This window comes from Mycena indigotica (genome assembly GCF_014461135.1).
Source record: "Mycena indigotica strain 171206Taipei chromosome Unknown Mind.scaff0016, whole genome shotgun sequence".
Taxonomy (NCBI): Eukaryota; Fungi; Basidiomycota; class Agaricomycetes; order Agaricales; family Mycenaceae; genus Mycena; species Mycena indigotica.
The window spans coordinates 898,356-916,744 of record NW_023503015.1 but is presented as its reverse complement, the minus strand read 5'-3'; the positions used below and the strand labels follow the sequence as shown (position 1 = coordinate 916,744).

Here is an 18,389-nt window from a genome sequence, read left to right as displayed (position 1 = left end):
AGCTTCATAGTGGCAGGAGCATGGGGGGGGTCATTTGCTTAAACACATTGGCTAGGATGATGCCCGTGGTCACCTTCAAGTTGAAAGTGGGAGTCGTACGACCTCACGAACTTGAAAGAAATCGGAGCTTGACAGCGCGTGACATAATCGTGCCATTCCCGAATTGGCCTCACTTTAGCACCACTTCCTTCTTTCTCTCTCCCCACCACCTTCTCCAACGCGTCGTCGCAGTAAATAATGTCTACTACGACGACGACGTTTACCTCAACCTCTAACCCCGTGCGACGCCTAGATTCTCCGTCAGTCACCGCCAATAATGATATGACCAATGGGACGAATACAACTACGACGAGGAGCACAGATACTCATACCCGCGTGCGATTCGATGCCGAATGTGTTCTAATTCCAGACACATCCCATCCTTCATCAAAGCGACCAAAGCTCAGCACCAAGAGCTACTCGTTACCCTTGTGGCGGAAAGGTCGCGACCACCGGGAAGAGGAAGAAAGTCATGTAATGCTCAAGGTCAACCTTCCTAGGTGAGTATATACCCTTTCTACTCTTCACAACAACCCTCTTCTCTTATTGCTACTCCATAAATGGAATCAATCCTTTGCGGGGTAGTGATGGCAGTGGTTGGTCGGTTGACTGCCGCCGCTCGTTCTGCGTCGCATCGTCTGGTTCATCCTGAACTTGGTGTCTATCCCTGGACGATGTGGACGTATCGCTGAGGGTTGATTGTGTCCCTGACTTGTGTCATTTACGTATTTCCCTTCTGATCTCATATTCTAGCTTTAAATCCAAAAAATCTTCGTCCCACTCTCGCGAACGCGACCAACGTAACTCCTCGCGGTCACCACCATCCGCCCCGCATCATATTCCTTCCTGCTTGCGCGTACCCACCTTCGAACATCCACTCCCCCCATTACCTGTACAAGAGCACAGACCTTTAACTGCTTTGGCCGCTGTTTACCCCTCAGCACAAGTGCAAGTTCTTTCAACTGGGGCCGTTCCGCCAATCACCATTCCAATTCGAGGTTGCTGTCCGGAATGTCTGCTGCACACTGACGCGCCAACCGAGGAGTTTTCTCGTGGTGCAATGCGTGTTAGAAGACGCGGGGTCGGCTTTGGAGTTGGCTCTTTTTCACCAACCGGGCCTGATAACTTGCTTTTTACACCTCCAGCAGACGGCACCGAAGCTTTGGATCATTTAGTTTCTGGGATTGGGGTTGCGAATGTCAACCGCCTTGTAGCAGAACTGGAGGAACGGAAAAGAAGGAGTCGAAGTGGGACACCCAGTCCTGCTGGGACGCCGCCCATCACCCCAACTGTAGCGGTTTCTCCTGGACGAATATCCCCATCATTATTAGGCCCCGCCCTAGTCCGAGTTGTGGAAAGCCGTGCACCGTATGGTGCTTACTTGTCTGCGCAAGAGCTTGTTCAAGCCGCTTCATCCTCTAGTGACAACCTAGCTTCACATTCAGATACACAAGGACGGGGAAGTCCTTTGCTCCCTCTTGGTATTGCAGTTGACGAGGTTGACAAGGAGCGACGTCGACGAAGCATAGATCTGGTTGCGACAATCCGACATCACCACTCAGGTGATATTATCATTCTAGGCGAGGAAGACGAAGAGGTGGATTGGCCTAGAGATGTTACTATTCGCAAAGCTAGCCCATCGACCTCGAAACAAAGCAGTCCAGCTACAAGTCCCAGGTTAAACTCCAAACGACCTCCGCCATTACATCCTCAGGGATATGCTGAAGACGATGAAGCAGATCTTTTCCCTCTACCATCGTCCTCGTCCAAACCAACGACACCCCTCTCAACACCTCGACATAGCCCACATCCAAGTCCAGCCGGAAGTGATTCGAGCCTAAATTTGGCCCGCATGACAACCTCGACGAGTGAAAGTGTAGCGGGAAGAGCGAGTCCATTGCTGAGGGACGCTTTGGCAAACAATAATGCAAAATATGAGCGAAGAGTTTCTGCTAGCATTCTTGAAGGCAGAGAGCGCAGTCGCTCTGAAGCTGTTTGTGTAGCGCTGGGAGGAGCTGGGAAACGAGAAAGGGAAAAGAAAGAGAAGGAGCGGGAGACCGCCGTGCGTTTTTATCCGTAGCTTTCTTGGAGAGATACTGACACTCTTATCAGCCCAACTCCCTTCATGACCGTGAGGGCTCAAACGCTTCCATTTCTAGCATCAGCTCCACAGCAAGCGGCCAGCTTGGGTCTCATAAAACGGCCAAGTGTGAACGTGGGCTGCTTCTCCCTCCAGGAGACGAGCGTGATCCTACTCACACGGCAGAACCTCGAGGTCGCGGAGATGCTGCCTCACTGTCGAGCAATACCAGTCGAAGTAGCAGTCGAGACAGTCGGTGCAGTGATAACGACTCTGGCGTGGACGAAAAGGCGCTTCCTAATCTTCCACCTTTGGCGACATCTGTTCTTGCTGCTGGACCATATTCACCTACTCTGGCACCGAGGTTGCCTGTATATGCCTCGTTGGCGATGCTCTCCGAGTCGGAGTCTGAATCTGGAGAAGGCGCCACCATGGAAGCACGTGAGCAGGAGGAGGAGCAGACGGTTGGCCGTGCAGCGGGGCTCCGCGTTGGGTCACCGGAGAGCATCCACAATAGTAAAAGAGCAAGTTTACACTTGCGCGTTGCCTCTGCTCCAGCCGCGGCCCCATCTTCATCATCGAACACATCACCAATTGCGGAGCCTCCAGTGACCTCTCCAAAAGCTCTTCTCACCAGTAATAACAGTAGTCTTAGCACAACCCTCTCCAAGCCCAAACCAGCTCCTCCAATAACTCGCACAGGACGCGGCAAATCGGCATCAACCAGTCTTACTCTTGACAAATCTTCATCGACCCAGCCTCCGTCTCCAATTGTTCGGAGAAGCAACTCTCTAGCTCGCATCCGCTCGACCTCTGTGTCTTCTGTTGGAAAGGGTACCGGACGGAAAGCGTTTGGAGCGCTTGTCGATGTGTTGCGAGGCGTAGCGTCTGTTGGAGGTGGTGGCGGGCCCACAATGGCTGTTTGAGCTTGTCTAGTTTCGCCCATATACCACCCCACAAGCATACGCATACCCTAGTAATCGTCCCTTCCCGCTGAGCCACCTCGCCACCCCCTTCTTGTCGTCCCTTGGGGATCACTTGTCCATTCGTTTTAGTCCCTGGTGTTGCTTAGTGTACCTGCCCTGTATTAGTCCTTCTGTATTGCGTCGAATACGCGTTTTGGATTTTAGTAGTTTTTTTTAGTTTGCGTGATGTGGGTATGAGAAAGTAGATTATGAAGCAAACTACCATCGTCGTTGCTGGCCTGCACATCCAAACCTACACTACGGATGATTTTGGCTCCTCTGCTAAACCCGTGGTGGCACTATTTCTGCTTCATGGCCGCATGGGATCGTCGCAAGACGGCCACATCCAAGCTTTGGCCTCTGGCCTGCTCGCCGCCTCAAGGAGCACTCACAACAAGGACATCCTGGTCATTACCTTCGTGAGCCCGATCGAAACCCCCAACCCTGTTTCTAGGGCTACATCTCCGAGTATAGGACCAACGCAACCACGGAACACGGCTCGTCGACAAAGTTTACAACTTGGACTTTGAAACCAACCCAAATCATGCGTAAGTTGCTGGTACCGCAAGGGGAAGGTTGCTGGATGACTCTGCCCAGCATTGACATGTTTGCTATCCAACGTGAGTCGACGGCTGATAGTGTTCAAGTCATTCTTGCGGAACAGAGATAGTTGGGACGGCAAAAGACGTATCGTTTCTCATCGATTTCCTCCCCGCGTACATCTTTCCCCACGGAGAGCGTACCGTCGATAAATGGGGTGTGGCCGGCATCAGTCTCGGAGGCCATTCTGCTTGGCTATCTGGCGCATTCGACCCACGAGTATGTGTTGAGAAAATTTCATTCGAAAATGCGGAAGACTAAGGTCGACAAAGATCCAAATCGTCATCCCAATGATTGGCTGTCCCGACTACTTCGCCCTCATCCACCCCCGGGCAGCATCCAAGGGCATTGCGGCTGCGCCGCCTCACTTCCCAGCCACGTTTGTCAAAGTTGTTCGAGACAACTCACCAAAGGTGGCCCAATTCGAAGGCAAGAGAGTGCTAGTGCTGTCCGGCGAAATTGATCGGCTTGTGCCGTGGGGTGCGAGTGAGAGCTTCGTAGGTCAGCTCAAGTCGGTGCCAGGTCAGAAGCAAGTTGTCGTGTTACCGGGAGTCGGACATGAGATACCAGACGAAATGGTCAGACGTGCAGTCGAATTTGTTGTGCCAGAGTTAGAATAATGTGTCAAGGAAAGGGCACTTTCTGTTTGGACTTGCTCGGTCACGTGGAAGTAAGCGGTGTTAATAATTCTCAACTCAACGCGATACAAATCACGGTTGAATCACCACTCCAAAGCACCGCCTACACAGCCATTGACACCTTGATTTCCCACAATCTGCACCTGCGTCGCGGAGTTTAAACCTAAAGCCTCTGATTCTGCCTGTTTGATAAGCCACTTTTCCGTTCCTAAAATTGCATCCAGTTCTTGCATAGGAGGAAGAAGGATTTGGAGGCGACTCGGATCGTCGGGATTCTCTCTAGCTTCGAAGGACATGATTTGGTAGTCGTCATCATTGAGACAATTTCCAGAGGACAGGGTGTAGTTGCGTTTGTGGAGTGGGCATGAGACATACTGATGGATAGTCAAATGGCAGGAAAAGCAGCTCGCAATCTACGCACTGGTGACCCGTCGGCTGATTCTCCAATGATTCCATGATCAAGAACGAAAGCACGACGATGTGGGCACCTGGGTCTGATGAGAAAGGGCGCCATGAACAAAAACACGGACATTTGTTGCGTCGCAAAGTAGCCTTTATTAGGCACATGGAAGAGAGCTATTTGCGTGTCTCCGTATTTGACCGCGACACTTGTGGTTCCGTCTTGTGAAGGCATCATGTCACTTTTGCTCAATAAATCGGTCCAAATCCAGTCCGACTTGGGTGTGCTTAATAAATCGGTGTGAAGTCGGATGGCGCTATACGACTTTGCCCAGTCCGCAGGATGCTGCTGTCCACGTTCCGTGACCTTTTCTGTATTAACACGCCGTTCGCTGGTGTTGGCAAATTGCTTGAATTGCCTGCGTTTCTCAGGGTCTGTTCACAGATAAAACCCTCTCGTCATAACGAGTAAAACAGCGCTAACCTTTGACGACTAAAGCCCATTCATCGTGGTATGTGTCCACAAGATTGTCCATCAATGCATCGAGGTCTTTGCAGATGCCTAACTCGTCTTGGAGGATGACACGCCGAAGTTTCTGAGCATAGATGTCAGCTTTAAATTCTTTTCGGTCATGACTAACCTCGATTCCACCATCCATGTTCTCTATCCAGCGTGCAGTTCGTTGAAGTTTGTCCGCAGTCATGATATAGTATGCAAGAAACCTGTCGATGACACGCACAACTTGTGTTGGCGGCACATCCCGAGCGAACAGTGCTGCGTGCCTCTGGAAGGATCGGTTATATAAGAATGTGACACGACCAAATATACTTGCAGGATTCGCACCGCCATTGCCACCAACAAAAACTAGAAAACAGTCATCACAAATGTCGTGGATCGCCGACCAACAACAAAAAGTGTACCATTCCACCCTTTGTCAGTCGCGATAACGCCAAAATCCTTCCCTTGTGCCTCAGCACATTCTCGTACACAGCCAGAAACGCCTCCTTTTAGTTTGTGGGGGCTTCGAATACCTCGGTATCGGTTCTCAAGTTGCACTGCAAGCCCCACAGAATCACCAACTCCAAAGCGACACCCTGATCATAGAGGACTGTTCAATTCCAGATAATAATCGGAAGGCAGACTTACAAGTAGTCCCGACACAAGATTTCACCGTTCTCAGAGCCTTTCCGTACGCATGGCCACTCTCGAAGCCTGCATTATTGAGTTCCTCCCAGATATCAGGAAGATCGTCTTTCCGCGCGCCAAACATGTCAATGCGTTGGCCACCAGTGATCTAACTGGGTGTGAGTAAGGAGAGATGAAGAGAAGAGAACCTCACCTTAGTGTATAACTTGTACTTCTTAGCAACTTGACCGATGGCAATGAGGCCATCAGGTGTGATCTCCCCAGCCGCAATACGCGGTATGACTGAAAAAGTCCCGTCACGCTGGATGTTTGCGAGGAATCGATCGTTGGTGTCTTGGTTCTGATGGTGGGCCGGAGTCATGATGGGTTCATTATATCTGCGGTGTCGTTAAATGCTGAGCATAGATGCGAACACATGACGCACAGACTAGAGAGGATGCTCCCAATGGCTGGCTTACAAACCTCGCATCCAAGGGACTCTGGCTTCTTGCCTACTTCCCGCATGATACTAGCAAAATCGCGCAAATTCTTGACGCGGACGATCGAAAAGAGATCTGCACGACTGAGTGAGAAGTGTGGACATAGACTGGTATCGAGTTTGTGTCCGGCTTTCTTCATTGCTGAATTAAAAATGCTGGTAACCTGGAGAGTAGAATTGAATGGTCTGGAAGAATAAAGCAAGAGAAAGCTTCACCAGAGGCATACACCCGCCGCATCCTGTACCCGCTTTGGTTTTGGCCTTGATGTCCGCGAGAGACACACAGCCATCGTCACGAACACATTTCACGATCCGACCTTTATCGACATTCTGCCAAAGATTAGATAACGGAGATTGGACCTATTTAGATACTCACGTGACAGCTGCAAACCTGCATATCGTCCTCAAGGTCATCGCCATCGACTTCGCCTTGTTTTTTGGCACCGGTGATGAGCTCAGAAGGAAGGATTTCTAACGCTTTCTATATGGAACGTTAATGGCAACCTGAAATGCGAATAGAATGGTACCTTTTTCTTCACGATTGCGAGGAGTTTGACATAATCTGTTGTATCACCAATCATCTGGCCACCAAGAAGATATTTGCCGTCAGCTGTGAATATATACTTCTTGTACGTCGCGCTGAACGGGTCGTTGTAAACCAAGCATTGGATTGGGCCGTCTGCTTTGTTCTTAGACCGGGTTGTTTTTGAAGGGGCTTTGGATTCAGCAATAGAAATCTCGATTTTCGGTTGGGCTTTGTCTACTTTGGAGACAGCTTGTAGCTGGGCGTCAATCGATTTGGTGTCAGCGAAATAATCGCCGAAAGAGGCGACATCAATACCCATTAGTCTAGGCATTTGAGAGCAATTCTTGAACAAAATGGGAGGCGTACTTGAGTTTGGTGCTTAGGTCAGGCGCATTCATGATCCGTGGCGCATGTGATTCAGTCTGGGTCAAGTTAAACGACAAGATGTCGGCCATTTCAACTGTTGAGAGGTGAGCCACGATAATGCCAGCGAATGCTAACGCATACTGCCAGGTCCAATCAAGCCATATGTGTTTCCGTTCCAGCCGGCACACTCCCCGATGGCAAAGACATCAACAGCAGAAGTTTGCAAGTCGTTTGCAACGACTACCCCACCATAGCTATAGCACTCTATACCCGCCTGTTTTGCGATTTCGTCACGTGGCTTGATTCCGATGGCATAGATAACAAGGTCAGCTTCCAGAGTCGTTCCGTCAGAGAACCGTAGCGCAGAAAACACGGGCTGGTCAGAAGTCGACGAAGGACGAGTAATTTGTTCAACAGGCGAGTGGTTGACCAACACCTCCACTCCCATTGCTTGTATTTTGCGAAGAACAACTTCACCTGCCTCGGGACCAAGTTGGCGGGATAGTAGATGGCTGTTACGATGGACGATCGTCACTTGAGGAATTCTAGCAGAGTGAGCATTGAGCAGCACCAGAACAGCGACCGACACACACCCAGGCATGTCGTAAACTGCCTTAGCAGCCTCGAGACCTAACAAACCGCCACCAACAACAACGGCCCTCTTCACCGTGCCTTTGTCAGCATACGAGATGATGGCCTCCAAGTCCGCAATGTTGCGATACACAAATACTCCCTGTGTCTTATCTGCAACTTCTGACGTAACGTACGACGGCAGGCTTGCGCTGGAGCCCGTAGCTAGTACACATGTGTCGTATTTGAACGAATGTCCCTGGGAGGTATGGACCAGATGCTCCGAGGGCGAAATCGAGGTCACAGTCTCCCCAAGAAAGTAGCGAAACGATTCCGGTTGCTGTTCAGCATACCACGACGGAGGGTTGAGGTATAGATTTTCGACCTGTATTCGGTTGCAAATGAGGCAAGCACATCTCCAAGTCGTCCACGCTCACGTTCCGATGCTCGAAATATTCAGTCAGCCTGCGACGTCAAATGAGGAACGAATGACAACGCATTGACCCACATACCCAACGCGGTTATAGGCAAAGTAATTTTCCTCGCCGCAGGTAAGCACGAAATATTTCTTTTGCTCAAGATCGAGGTTCAAGAGCTTTTCGATGAATGCTAACGAAGACCTGTTCAATTGCCGTCGCCTTGTGGCAGCGGACCTCACTCACCGATACCAACCATCCCGAGGCCCACTATAACTATCCTTAGCACAAGTCATTGCGAGCGGCAAGCTAGAGACCAACGAAAACGACCTCGCGCCCCCCACTGTACTCATACAAACCGCTCGTCATGGAAGGGGAAGTTCAGGACCTGGAGTGTTTAGACACGTCTGGGGCGTGCTCCGAATACTGGTCGTGGAAATGAGCCCAATATATAACAATGACTTCGCCGCAGACCGTATCAGACTTTCTCGGTGTTCATGGTAGTCATCGTTCACAGTAACCTGGTCGGGCCGATATGACCCGGACAGCTGCCTCTTTCTTCTGACCGAATGAGGGTACATCGGTAATACATGGTGCTTAAAATGCATAAGTTAGAGGAGAACTTTGTCATGGCAACAAGTGCTGTTTAAAGAATTCGTGATAGGTGCAGGAAAAAGTACATGAAGAGCCAACAAACAAATCGACCAGACCGACGTGAGAGCAATATGGTAGAGAAAGGGACGAAGGTGGATGAGGTTCGCAGAGTTAGGTTGTGTTGCTTCGATATCGCGTCGACTCGTGGGTGGCGAAGGAGTACAGTTGATCAAATGGATGAATGAGAGGAAGGCAAAGTGGATAGGTTGTGATGCGATGATGACGGGGTCCGGTTTATCGAGTGGTCCGCAGAGCGCCTTTAGACGAGGTATGTCGACCGATTTCGGCGTTGGCAAGAGCCACAGAGTCCCTTATTTTTTGCCGCCGTTCTGCCCTCTCTGCAGCCTCTTTTTGCTGCTGTCGCTGTTCTTGCTCAAGTCTAACTTCCTCGTGAACCCGCTCAGCCCGAATTTCGTTCTTCAGTTGATCGAGGTCGACAGCGAGATCAACAGTTGTGTTCTCATCCCATCGTTCTAGAGCCCATTGTCGCATAAAAATACTGGCCTACGACAGGTTAGCAACGTCCTGGAACATAAGAAATGGGGCATCACCTTTGAAAATTTTTTGCCAGCATACTTGTTGTAAAATGCTTCGTGCCGAGGTGGCTTCAAGATGTAGTTGAGCATGAGGTTTGCTGTAGGAAGGAGGGAGCTTTCAGGATACGAGGAGTAGTGCGCAAGATTGGGAGTCTATTGGATAATCAGTACAATTCGAATCGGATGAAAGCGACATACCCAATTTTCCTCTCCTACAGCTATTCTTGCCAGCCACATTGCAGCAGCAGCAAGTAGGGATGGTGGTGCAGCGATGAGACGCCATTCTAGGCAGGCGATCTCGAGTAGATATTTCCCCAGTGTCCTGGCCTTGATATCATAGTTATCGGCCTTGCTGACTCTCCGCAGGAAGTGTACGGGGTTGGGGAAGCTCAGATTCCAATCGAGCGTCTTCAGAACGTAACGCTCGGCCTGAAGAATTTCCGATTCAGTGTAGGTTGAGTCGGCACATTCAAGGAACTGAGTAACGGATGGAGCAGTTATTTCTTCGAACTTAGCGGCGATGAACATGCAAGTCACGCCAACCAATTGGAGTTTGGCAAGCGACACCACACGCGCGGAGAGAAAGCGATCGATAATGTTGACGCAGAGAAAGAGAGTCTCGGAAAGCAGGCGGAAACGAACGTGGACTTGGATGAGCCAGTCGTTCAGGATACCGCGCATCTTCCAGGCGAGTTCGGTTTGACTGGTCATGTAGTTTGGATTAGGCATTGTCGACAACTGCAAGAATGGTTAGATAAGGCTGCAAGCAGAAGAGAGGCGTACCTCGACTTGTTTAAGATACTTGAAGATTTCCACAACGTATTCGCTGACCATGGCAGGGTCGTCAGCATCATCGGCATCTAGATCGTCCCATGGCGAGGACTCGGGGTCAGCCTCTGGCTCGCCATTAGCATAAACTGCAATTTCTTGGGCAATGCGCGTAGCGACGGCGTCCTCCTCAGCTTGTAAGCGCGCTGCTTCACGCTCTTCTTCATCCATTTCAGGTTCTTCTGGCGAGTCAGAAGAGGTTTTTCGCCTCTTGTGAGCAGGCGCCTCGTCTTCATCATCTTGTTCCTCTTGGATCTGCTGCTGTTGGCGAGCAAGTGACGAGCGAGTTTGACGACGAGGTGCTCCGTCTGACGGACGAGTGGCAACCGTGTTTTCTCGCGGAACAAGTGATTTTCGGGCAGGAACAGTTGGGAGAGCAGGTTGGGGTGGGAGATGATCGATGAGCATGGCATTGCCGTCCTCAGCGTGAGGCTCTTCTTTAACTTCGGACATCGCTTCGCCCTCGATGGCGGTAACAGCATTGTGGCGGGTGCCTGCGACAGTACGGAGAGGCTGGCGAGTCGCACGAAGAGTTGGAGCTTTGTCGGTGGCATTGGTATCGATTTCCTTCTCTTTGCCTTTTTGCTGCGCCTTCGCTCTGTTGACAGTCGCATTCTCGCCCAGGACCTCACGCTTGCGCTTGCCTATGGGTTGGTCTGGGTGAGTTGTGGAAGTCACGCCGAGTTTAGCTCTCGAGGCTGCAGTGGCTGCTGTTACTCTGGATGGCCCGCCAGCGAGGTTACTTGAAGCAGCTTGAGCATTATTAGAGAGTGGTTTCGCGCGTTGGGTGTTTCGTGAAGGGCGGGCATTTGCATTTTCTGCGTCTCTCTGTCCTGCAAGGCGAGTAGACCGCACCGCTCGACGTTGCTAGTCGTGGCGTTAGATGCATTCAAGGAGGAGATAATACAGCGGCGCACCGGGACGTTCGTCGTTGACATGGTATTTCAAGCTGTGGACAACGGTGCAAGGAAGGGTATGGGGTGGATGAAGGATGAAGGTGGCGAGCGAAATGGGCGTGACAGGTGACCCAAGCGTGACTAGACGTTCCGTCAACAGGCGCGTGATCGAACATGACCTGATATTTCGTGTAATTATCTCCATTTTTGGCCAGCTTGTGGGCATAGAACAATTTCCTCGATTCCTAGTCACATATAGTCACATTACTTGGGCCTCAAAACTGTGAATGCGTCTGAGTCAATGGCCTCGCCGACTCTTGCTCAGACACATGGCTACTGGGCCAGATAACCACGCCTTCGCCGAAACTTTGCTTCTCCCTGAAACCCCATTTACTCTACGGCCAACGAAAGAGAACACTGCTCGTCTACAGACTCGAACAACCTCTGAACTATATCAATGGCAGGTTAATCCTTTACTTTTCGACATTGAACCGCGATAATTGTTGTTCAGAGGGGTAATTTACGTGGACCTGAGTTTATACTCCACGATGGTCCCCCATATGCCAATGGAGACCTTCACATGGGTAATACTGAGTTCAAGAGCATATTGAAAACTTATTTAACAAACTTAGGCCATGCTATGAACAAAATCCTGAAGGACATTATCACTCGCTTCCATGTTTCTCGTGGTAGTCCCGTTCAGTATGTCCCTGGTTGGGATTGTCATGGTCTACCCATCGAAAATAAGGCTCTCCAAGAGCTCGGTGTACGCAGTTCGGTTTTCTGCTGCTTAATCTCATTTCTTTCCTTTTAGGCAGATTCTAAGTCCCTCTCGCCTATCCTGATTCGCCAGGCAGCCCACAAAACTGCTCTGCGCGAAGTGGAAAGCCCAGAAGGCGCAGTTTCAACGGCTGGGTATCATGGCTGATTGGAGCGCTGAAACCACATATCGCACTATTGGTAATGTAGTGCCATACCCTGAGTACTTATTCGACTTGACGTAAATCAGACCATTCGTACCAAATGCGCCAACTGCATATTTTCCGACAAATGGTCAACAATAGTAAACATTTCTACCTCATATCCTGGACTAGAATTATATTTGCCCAGATCTCATCTTCCGGCGCTATCGTCCCGTACACTACTCGCCTTCCTCCCATTCAGCTCTAGCCGAAGCAGAACTAATCTATAAGGACGATCATGTATCGCACTCCGTTTATGTCTCGTTTGTCGTGCGACACACGCAACATGACCTTCTCAAGGCTTTCGTGGCAGAGGGACTTCGATTACTCGTCTGGACGACCACTCCCTGGACTTTAAGCGCCAACATGGTCAACCACTATATCGTCTCTAATCCGTGTCTAACCTTCCTCATAGGCCATTGCAGTAAACCCAGCTATGGTATACGTCGTAGCCCGCCCTACCTCGCAGTCCGATTCTCCAAGTTCTTTTCTGGTGGTCGCCAAAGACCTCCTCCCCACCTTGACAAATGTCATTGGGGAAGTTACGGTGGTTCTTGAACTTGCTGGAACAGATCTCCTCGGTACCTCATACGCGCCTATTTTCTCCAAACTTTCTCCGGAAATGCCGCTTGATTTCCTCCAAGTGGTCTCTGGTGATCACGTGACAGACTCCTCCGGAACAGGTCTTGTCCACTGCGCCCCTGCGCACGGCGCAGAGGATTACCTATCACTTCAAGGGCTTCTTTCAAGGCAAGAAATGATTTGTCACGTGGGTGCCGCCGGTGAATTCACCAAGGACGTGGTACAAACTGTTGGCGATGTGGGAAAGACATTGATTGGAGAGAGTGTGCTGGACAATGGCTCTCGGAAAATTGTGGAGTTATTGAAAGAAGTGGGTGCCCTCGTAAAGATACAGCGCATCAAACATCGCTACCCATATGACTGGAGAACCAACCAACCAATCATCATGACGTTCGTATTAACCCCCAGATTGACGGACAACTTATTTTTTGGTCAGCGCAACTTCGCAGTGGTTTACGAATCTCGACGAGATCAAGAAAGATGCGCTCACTGCCCTTGAGCGTGTTTCCTTTTATCCGTCCACCTGTGAGGGTTCAGACATATCTTGGTTGGTATTCACTAATGAGCCTAGCCCGCGCGAGGCTTACCTCTTTCATCGATCTTCGGTCCGAATGGTGCATTTCTCGTCAACGTGCCTGGGGTGTCCCCATTCCAGCTTTGCACCACATCCCCACCGACACCGCTATTCTCACTGCCGATACATTGGAGCATATTTTGAATGTCCTCGACACCAAAGGAATCGAGCATTGGTGGGAAGGTCCAGTCACGGACTTTATTCCCGCCTCTCTGCTCGAATCTTATCGAGACGATGCTCCCGCGGAAAAAGTATGGCGCAAGGGGAACGACACGATGGACGTTTGGTTCGACAGTGGGACTGCCTGGTCGATGCTTTCAACTAGAGACGACAAGCCTCATGCAGATCTTTGTCTGGAAGGCTCTGATCAGCACCGTGGATGGTTTCAGAGTCAACTTCTCACTGCCGTCGCATCTGCCCCGCCTCAGCAGCGTCAACAAACCCCATATGCGACTTTGATTACTCACGGAATGGTGCTCGATCAGACAGGCAAGAAAATGAGCAAGTCTTTGGGAAACGTCATTAGCCCAATGTCGATTATCGACGGTGGACTGGTTAGCTTCTCGTTCCGCGGTTTCAATTCTGATCCTTATAATGTCTTAGAACAAGAAGACCGAGCCTGCCTACGGTGCTGATGTACTGCGCTACTGGATTGGTTCTGTCGATTATTGGAATGACACATTCCTGGGTCCGGTTGTGATCAAACAAGCCGCAGAAGGGGTCCGCAGACTGCGAAACTCTGCCCGTTTCATTCTTGGTAACATGGTGGATTCCGATCGTCGCCAAACGTTCGACCGAGTACCCCAAGCGGAGATGGGACTGGTATGTTACCTCCACCCATTCAACCAATTCTGAATATCAAGTAGGTCGAAAGATACGTCATGAGCGAGTTGTATGTCCTGGAGAAAACCGCTCTCGATGCCTACTCTCAGTACAATTTTGCTAAAGGTACTTGACATGTCGTGTGACCTCTTGCTCATTTTTGACAGTCACCACTGCGCTGAACAACTTCGCTACGAATACCCTCTCTTCGTTATATTTCGATATTTCGAAGGATGTGCTATACGCAAATGGGCTCGATAGTCACGAGCGCCGCGCGATTTCTACTGTCCTTGAACATGTATGTGTGTTTACGCGTCGCTAGACCATGGTCGTTCTCAATCACGCTAGATTCTGACCACGATGACCCATGTCATGGCCCCGATCGTGCCCCACCTGGCAGAGGAAATCCACGAAGAGTATTACAAAGCGGAGACTTCTCTTTTCAGAAACGGGTGGGAATCATTGGTCAGCTCGTGTGATTTCTAAATTTTTCCCCGCTGATTCCTGAAGAATCCCAGCTGGCATGATGCGAAAGCGACCGAGGAAATGGGTTTACTGCTGAAGCTTAGGTCAGCAACCTTTTCAGCTCTTGAGCAAGCACGCGAAGACAAGTATGTATCTTTCCCTTATCATGAGCAGTGGTATCTGACCTATACGCAGAAAAATCAAAGGCTCTCTCGAGGCCGATATCGAACTTCTCCTTCCAGAGCTGGAGGAAGAATCTCCGTTTCTTCAATTACTTCGACGTGAAGGTTCGTTCCCCCAAGTACGCTGAGTTTAACCTGTCGGTGCTGAAGTTCTACAGAGAACTTCCTTAAAACACTTTTCATTACCTCCAATGCCACTCTCATCGACGAGGGCTCACTCGGTGCCTCGTCCCCAGCTTGGTTGTATGTCTCAACCACATCTATTCCAGGTTCGCTACTCTTCTAGTGCTCATCGCGGGACTGATCTGTTATAGGAATGGAAGAAGAGGAGCTCGCTATCCGTGTAAAGCCTGCCGAGCTCGAAAAGTGTCCACGTTGCTGGACATTTACTAGAGTCAAATCGGAGGTCATGTGTTCGCGTTGCAGTGAAGTTACGGCTGTTTCAGCCTAAACAATAATATTCCTTAAGTTCGAAGTTGGTATCGAAAACTATAGGTACACATTCGCAAATAATCTAGAAAGCCAAAACTGGTCGACGAAGCACCGACGGGACTGTCAACATGCTTGTCGTTGGGACCTTTTTTGCGAGTGTGTGTCGATCGTGCTGTTGCATAATCTGGACGAAGCCTTTCCCCAACACATCTGATGCTTGCTCCACGTCTTCGAGTCTTGCGATAACTTGACGATGATATGCCGAGTATTGTTCTTCGAGATCGACTAGGACGTTGAAAGTACTTTCACTTCGAAAACGGTTCAGCTCAGCATCAACACAACTGGATAAGCAACCCACTACTTTCCGCAGTGTTGACTTTGTTCTGCGTTGGACTGTTGAAGAAGGTTGTCTCTCCCAACACGCACATCATGTCGTACGCCTTGAAAACGGTTTGCGATTTTTTCGACGACGACCTCGTTGATTTCATTCAGTGTCTGTCAATAGTTCAACGAAGATTTCGAAAAGAAAGATTGATCTATACCTCAATAATGATTTGCATAGGACTGTGACTTTGTCTTCGGGAGCGAAGCCTGCCTTGTTGGGGATGCTTGTGGTGCGATACGCGTCCGCGTTGAACAAGTTCTACTTGTTATCACCAAAAAAACAGGCGAACCATGCCGGGACTAACCGTAGACTGGAGACGGAGATCGTGCAAAGGTAACAGATTCGCGCGGTAGAACACGTTCAAGGAACGGAGATTCTGTGTACTTGTGGAGTTGTATTTTGCGTTGAATTGGAGATGCAGGACGTGCTTGACATGGCGGGGACGACAAATGTTCTGTTGGGGCTTGTGGAATTGGCTGCTTGAAGAGACTGGGTAGTTTAGTTATAGTAACAACAGGGGTGTCACATTGTGCTGGTGGGGTCGGAACGAAATGTGACAGTCGAGGCGCAAGAAAGGGCTTAGGAGAATTCATAGGTGGGGTGGTGACAGGTGTCTGAACGGTTTTGGGTTCGGTAACAGCTTGAGTAGCGAGAGTTGAGACCAGGGCAGGGATAGCGATGACAGAAGGGATTGGAGCAGCATTATCAGTGTTAGGAAGAACAAGGGGCTCGGAAATAGCTGGATTTGAGTTGAGAATGGGTAGAGCCAGAATGGGGGAGCTTGGAGCAGGCTGTACATATGCCTGTTGCGAGGTCAAGTTGTTGATTTGTACTGGCTTCTTCGACAATGGAATGTCTTCATCTAATGTCATGCCAATAGAATCTTGAGGCAGAGGGGCGGGGTCGCTTGAAGTAACAAATGGCTATTGACCAGCGCGTTATACGTATATAGTAAGAAAAACAGAGATAACGCACGAGGGGTTCGGGATGGTCGGTGTACTCAACATCATCCTCCATCGCAGCATTACTCTTAAGAGCATGATCATCACTAGTGGCTGCAACGAGGTCGCGTTGCTCATTGTGGAGATGCATGTCCTCCCAAGGCGCTTTCTTGGGCTTCAAGGGTTTGGATTTTGACTTTAGTTTTGGCTGCTTTTCGTTGATGGTCGGCTGAGACAATCACGTTATCGATATGGTAGGTTTTGAAGCAGAAACTAACTTGAACTTCCATGGAAGCTGGCGTTGGCGCTCGGGCATGATCATCGTTAGTACGTGTTGTTTTGACGGGGTCCACCAGAACATCCTGGAGATAGTCTGAGACAGATATTAAAGAGAGGTATCCAACACTAACGTGGGGCACTGATTTCTGCTCGGGTACATTTTCTGCCAAGATTTCCACCTTGGACTTTGCAGAAGATGTGTTGGTTTGAGTTGGCTTCCGGCCGCCCCTCGCTTTCATGGCAGCGGCACGACCCTTGCGAGTCGCGGGTTCCGGATGACCTTCCGCTTTCGCAGTGGATTTCGCGGAGACGGTATTGGGCAGCTCGTCAAAATCAACGTCGACATCATCCTCTTTGGCACGTTCAGGTGAAGATGTTCGACCAGCCTTCTTGCCATAGCGCTTCTTCGCGGGCGGGACAGTGGTCGGACCGAAAATTGCGACCGAGTCGCGTCGATGAGCGTCTGGTTTTGAGATGCTATCTTTAGCTTTCATGGGTCGTTGGCGCTTCACTGGAGGCATGTTATCTGCGACATTTTCATCTTCGTCACTGGGTCGACTTCGCTTGCCGCTGGTATGGTGGTCCGTCGTCTTTTTCTTCGCCGTTGTTTTCGTATCTAGAGCAAAGATGAGGTATATGACACACCCAGGTTATCAGCATGCCTTTCTCCGGTTTTCTTTTCGGTTCACCCTGTTCATCGGGTCCAGTTTCTTTGCCGCGAGCACGAGAGCGTGTCTGATCTTTCTTTAGCGCTTCTTTGGCAACACCTTTCTTCGTCGTTGCGCGAGTTGCACGAGTTGCACGACTAGTGGGCTCCGTGGGTTGTTGTGTTGGCTCAAAATCACTGTCGTCTACATCCTCCACTGGCGAAGATACAGGCGTAGTGTCATCCCGTGAACTTTCCTCTATCGCTTTGGCTGTACGAAGCCTGGATCGTGAAGTTGGACGATCTGTGCCTTTGTCATGGTCGGGTTTGGCCATGTCTTCCATTTCAGAGTCTGAATCGACTATGCGCATGCGGGCGGAGCTTTGGATTTTGCGTTTATCCTTCTGGATTGGCGATGCACTGCCAATTTGCGTCTTCTTGTCGTTGTCTATTGTTTTTTTCTTACTGGATTTGACGTTGTCATTTTCGATGTCCAATGAACCTCTAAACGCTGCTTGCTTCAGGGTTGACGGTATTCGATCAACGGGAATGGGAGAGCTCCGAGCAGGAGAATGCAACGATACAGTGGCTTGTGGAACAAGGAGTGGCGATGTAGGGCCAGAGATGTCGTCGTCAGCGTCGAGGTCATCTCCATTCGACTTCCAAACTACACGAGGGTCAAGCACATGATGCCGAGAGAACAAAATGCACGAACGTTGTTGGACCTTTGCAACACGTTCTTGCTGGATGATGACAAGTTAGTCCTCGACGTGTATCGCTAGGTAGGCGCTTACCTGTGTGACAGGCCGCCCAATGAGAGTAGCATGCTCCAAACTTAACCCTTCTTGGAGTTTCGAGACCTTGCGCTCCACCTGGTCACTTAGTCGGTCTGCTATACCTCTTGCACGCAGGGTCTTGACGAACCGGCCACGATCGGCGGACTTGATTCTGAACGAGAAAGTTTCTGGTACCGTCGGCCCC

At 50.1% G+C, this 18,389-nt stretch overlaps 5 protein-coding genes across 5 annotated transcripts; 3 read left to right on the top strand and 2 right to left on the bottom strand.

Annotated features, from left to right (window-relative positions):
• Window positions 1–237: 237 nt before the first annotated feature.
• Window positions 238–3,045, top strand: MIND_01363700 (uncharacterized protein; the record flags this gene model as incomplete). Its single annotated transcript, XM_037370063.1, has 3 exons — window positions 238–539; window positions 793–2,101; window positions 2,152–3,045. 3 exons carry the CDS (start codon window positions 238–240, stop codon window positions 3,043–3,045), a joined length of 2,505 nt encoding a protein of 834 aa, XP_037213619.1.
• Window positions 3,046–3,293: 248 nt separating this feature from the next.
• MIND_01363600 (uncharacterized protein) lies at window positions 3,294–4,304 on the top strand (the record flags this gene model as incomplete). Its single annotated transcript, XM_037370062.1, has 5 exons — window positions 3,294–3,503; window positions 3,559–3,632; window positions 3,682–3,704; window positions 3,749–3,903; window positions 3,957–4,304. The coding sequence occupies 5 exons, from the start codon at window positions 3,294–3,296 to the stop codon at window positions 4,302–4,304; spliced, it is 810 nt and encodes a 269-aa protein (XP_037213618.1).
• Window positions 4,305–4,405: 101 nt separating this feature from the next.
• On the bottom strand, window positions 4,406–8,593 carry MIND_01363500 (NAD(P)H nitrite reductase; the record flags this gene model as incomplete). Its single annotated transcript, XM_037370061.1, has 19 exons — window positions 4,406–4,696; window positions 4,744–4,810; window positions 4,853–5,156; window positions 5,206–5,317; window positions 5,363–5,586; window positions 5,643–5,816; window positions 5,869–6,016; window positions 6,062–6,245; window positions 6,293–6,510; window positions 6,563–6,676; window positions 6,723–6,827; window positions 6,874–7,195; window positions 7,239–7,332; window positions 7,380–7,783; window positions 7,832–8,193; window positions 8,246–8,273; window positions 8,321–8,417; window positions 8,471–8,494; window positions 8,542–8,593. 19 exons carry the CDS (start codon window positions 8,591–8,593, stop codon window positions 4,406–4,408), a joined length of 3,324 nt encoding a protein of 1,107 aa, XP_037213617.1.
• Window positions 8,594–9,112: 519 nt separating this feature from the next.
• On the bottom strand, window positions 9,113–11,180 carry MIND_01363400 (Cyclin N-terminal domain-containing protein; the record flags this gene model as incomplete). The annotated part of the gene is made up of 5 exons (XM_037370060.1): window positions 9,113–9,382; window positions 9,430–9,567; window positions 9,613–10,152; window positions 10,198–11,109; window positions 11,160–11,180. The coding sequence occupies 5 exons, from the start codon at window positions 11,178–11,180 to the stop codon at window positions 9,113–9,115; spliced, it is 1,881 nt and encodes a 626-aa protein (XP_037213616.1).
• A 287-nt stretch (window positions 11,181–11,467) lies between these two features.
• Window positions 11,468–15,154, top strand: MIND_01363300 (uncharacterized protein; the record flags this gene model as incomplete). The annotated part of the gene is made up of 19 exons (XM_037370059.1): window positions 11,468–11,602; window positions 11,650–11,722; window positions 11,771–11,904; window positions 11,953–11,963; window positions 11,992–12,098; window positions 12,148–12,201; window positions 12,249–12,469; window positions 12,516–13,072; window positions 13,119–13,207; window positions 13,254–13,810; window positions 13,860–14,078; window positions 14,123–14,204; window positions 14,246–14,376; window positions 14,427–14,543; window positions 14,589–14,689; window positions 14,739–14,830; window positions 14,884–14,994; window positions 15,040–15,068; window positions 15,119–15,154. The coding sequence occupies 19 exons, from the start codon at window positions 11,468–11,470 to the stop codon at window positions 15,152–15,154; spliced, it is 2,856 nt and encodes a 951-aa protein (XP_037213615.1).
• Between the last annotated feature and the right edge of the window lie 3,235 nt (window positions 15,155–18,389).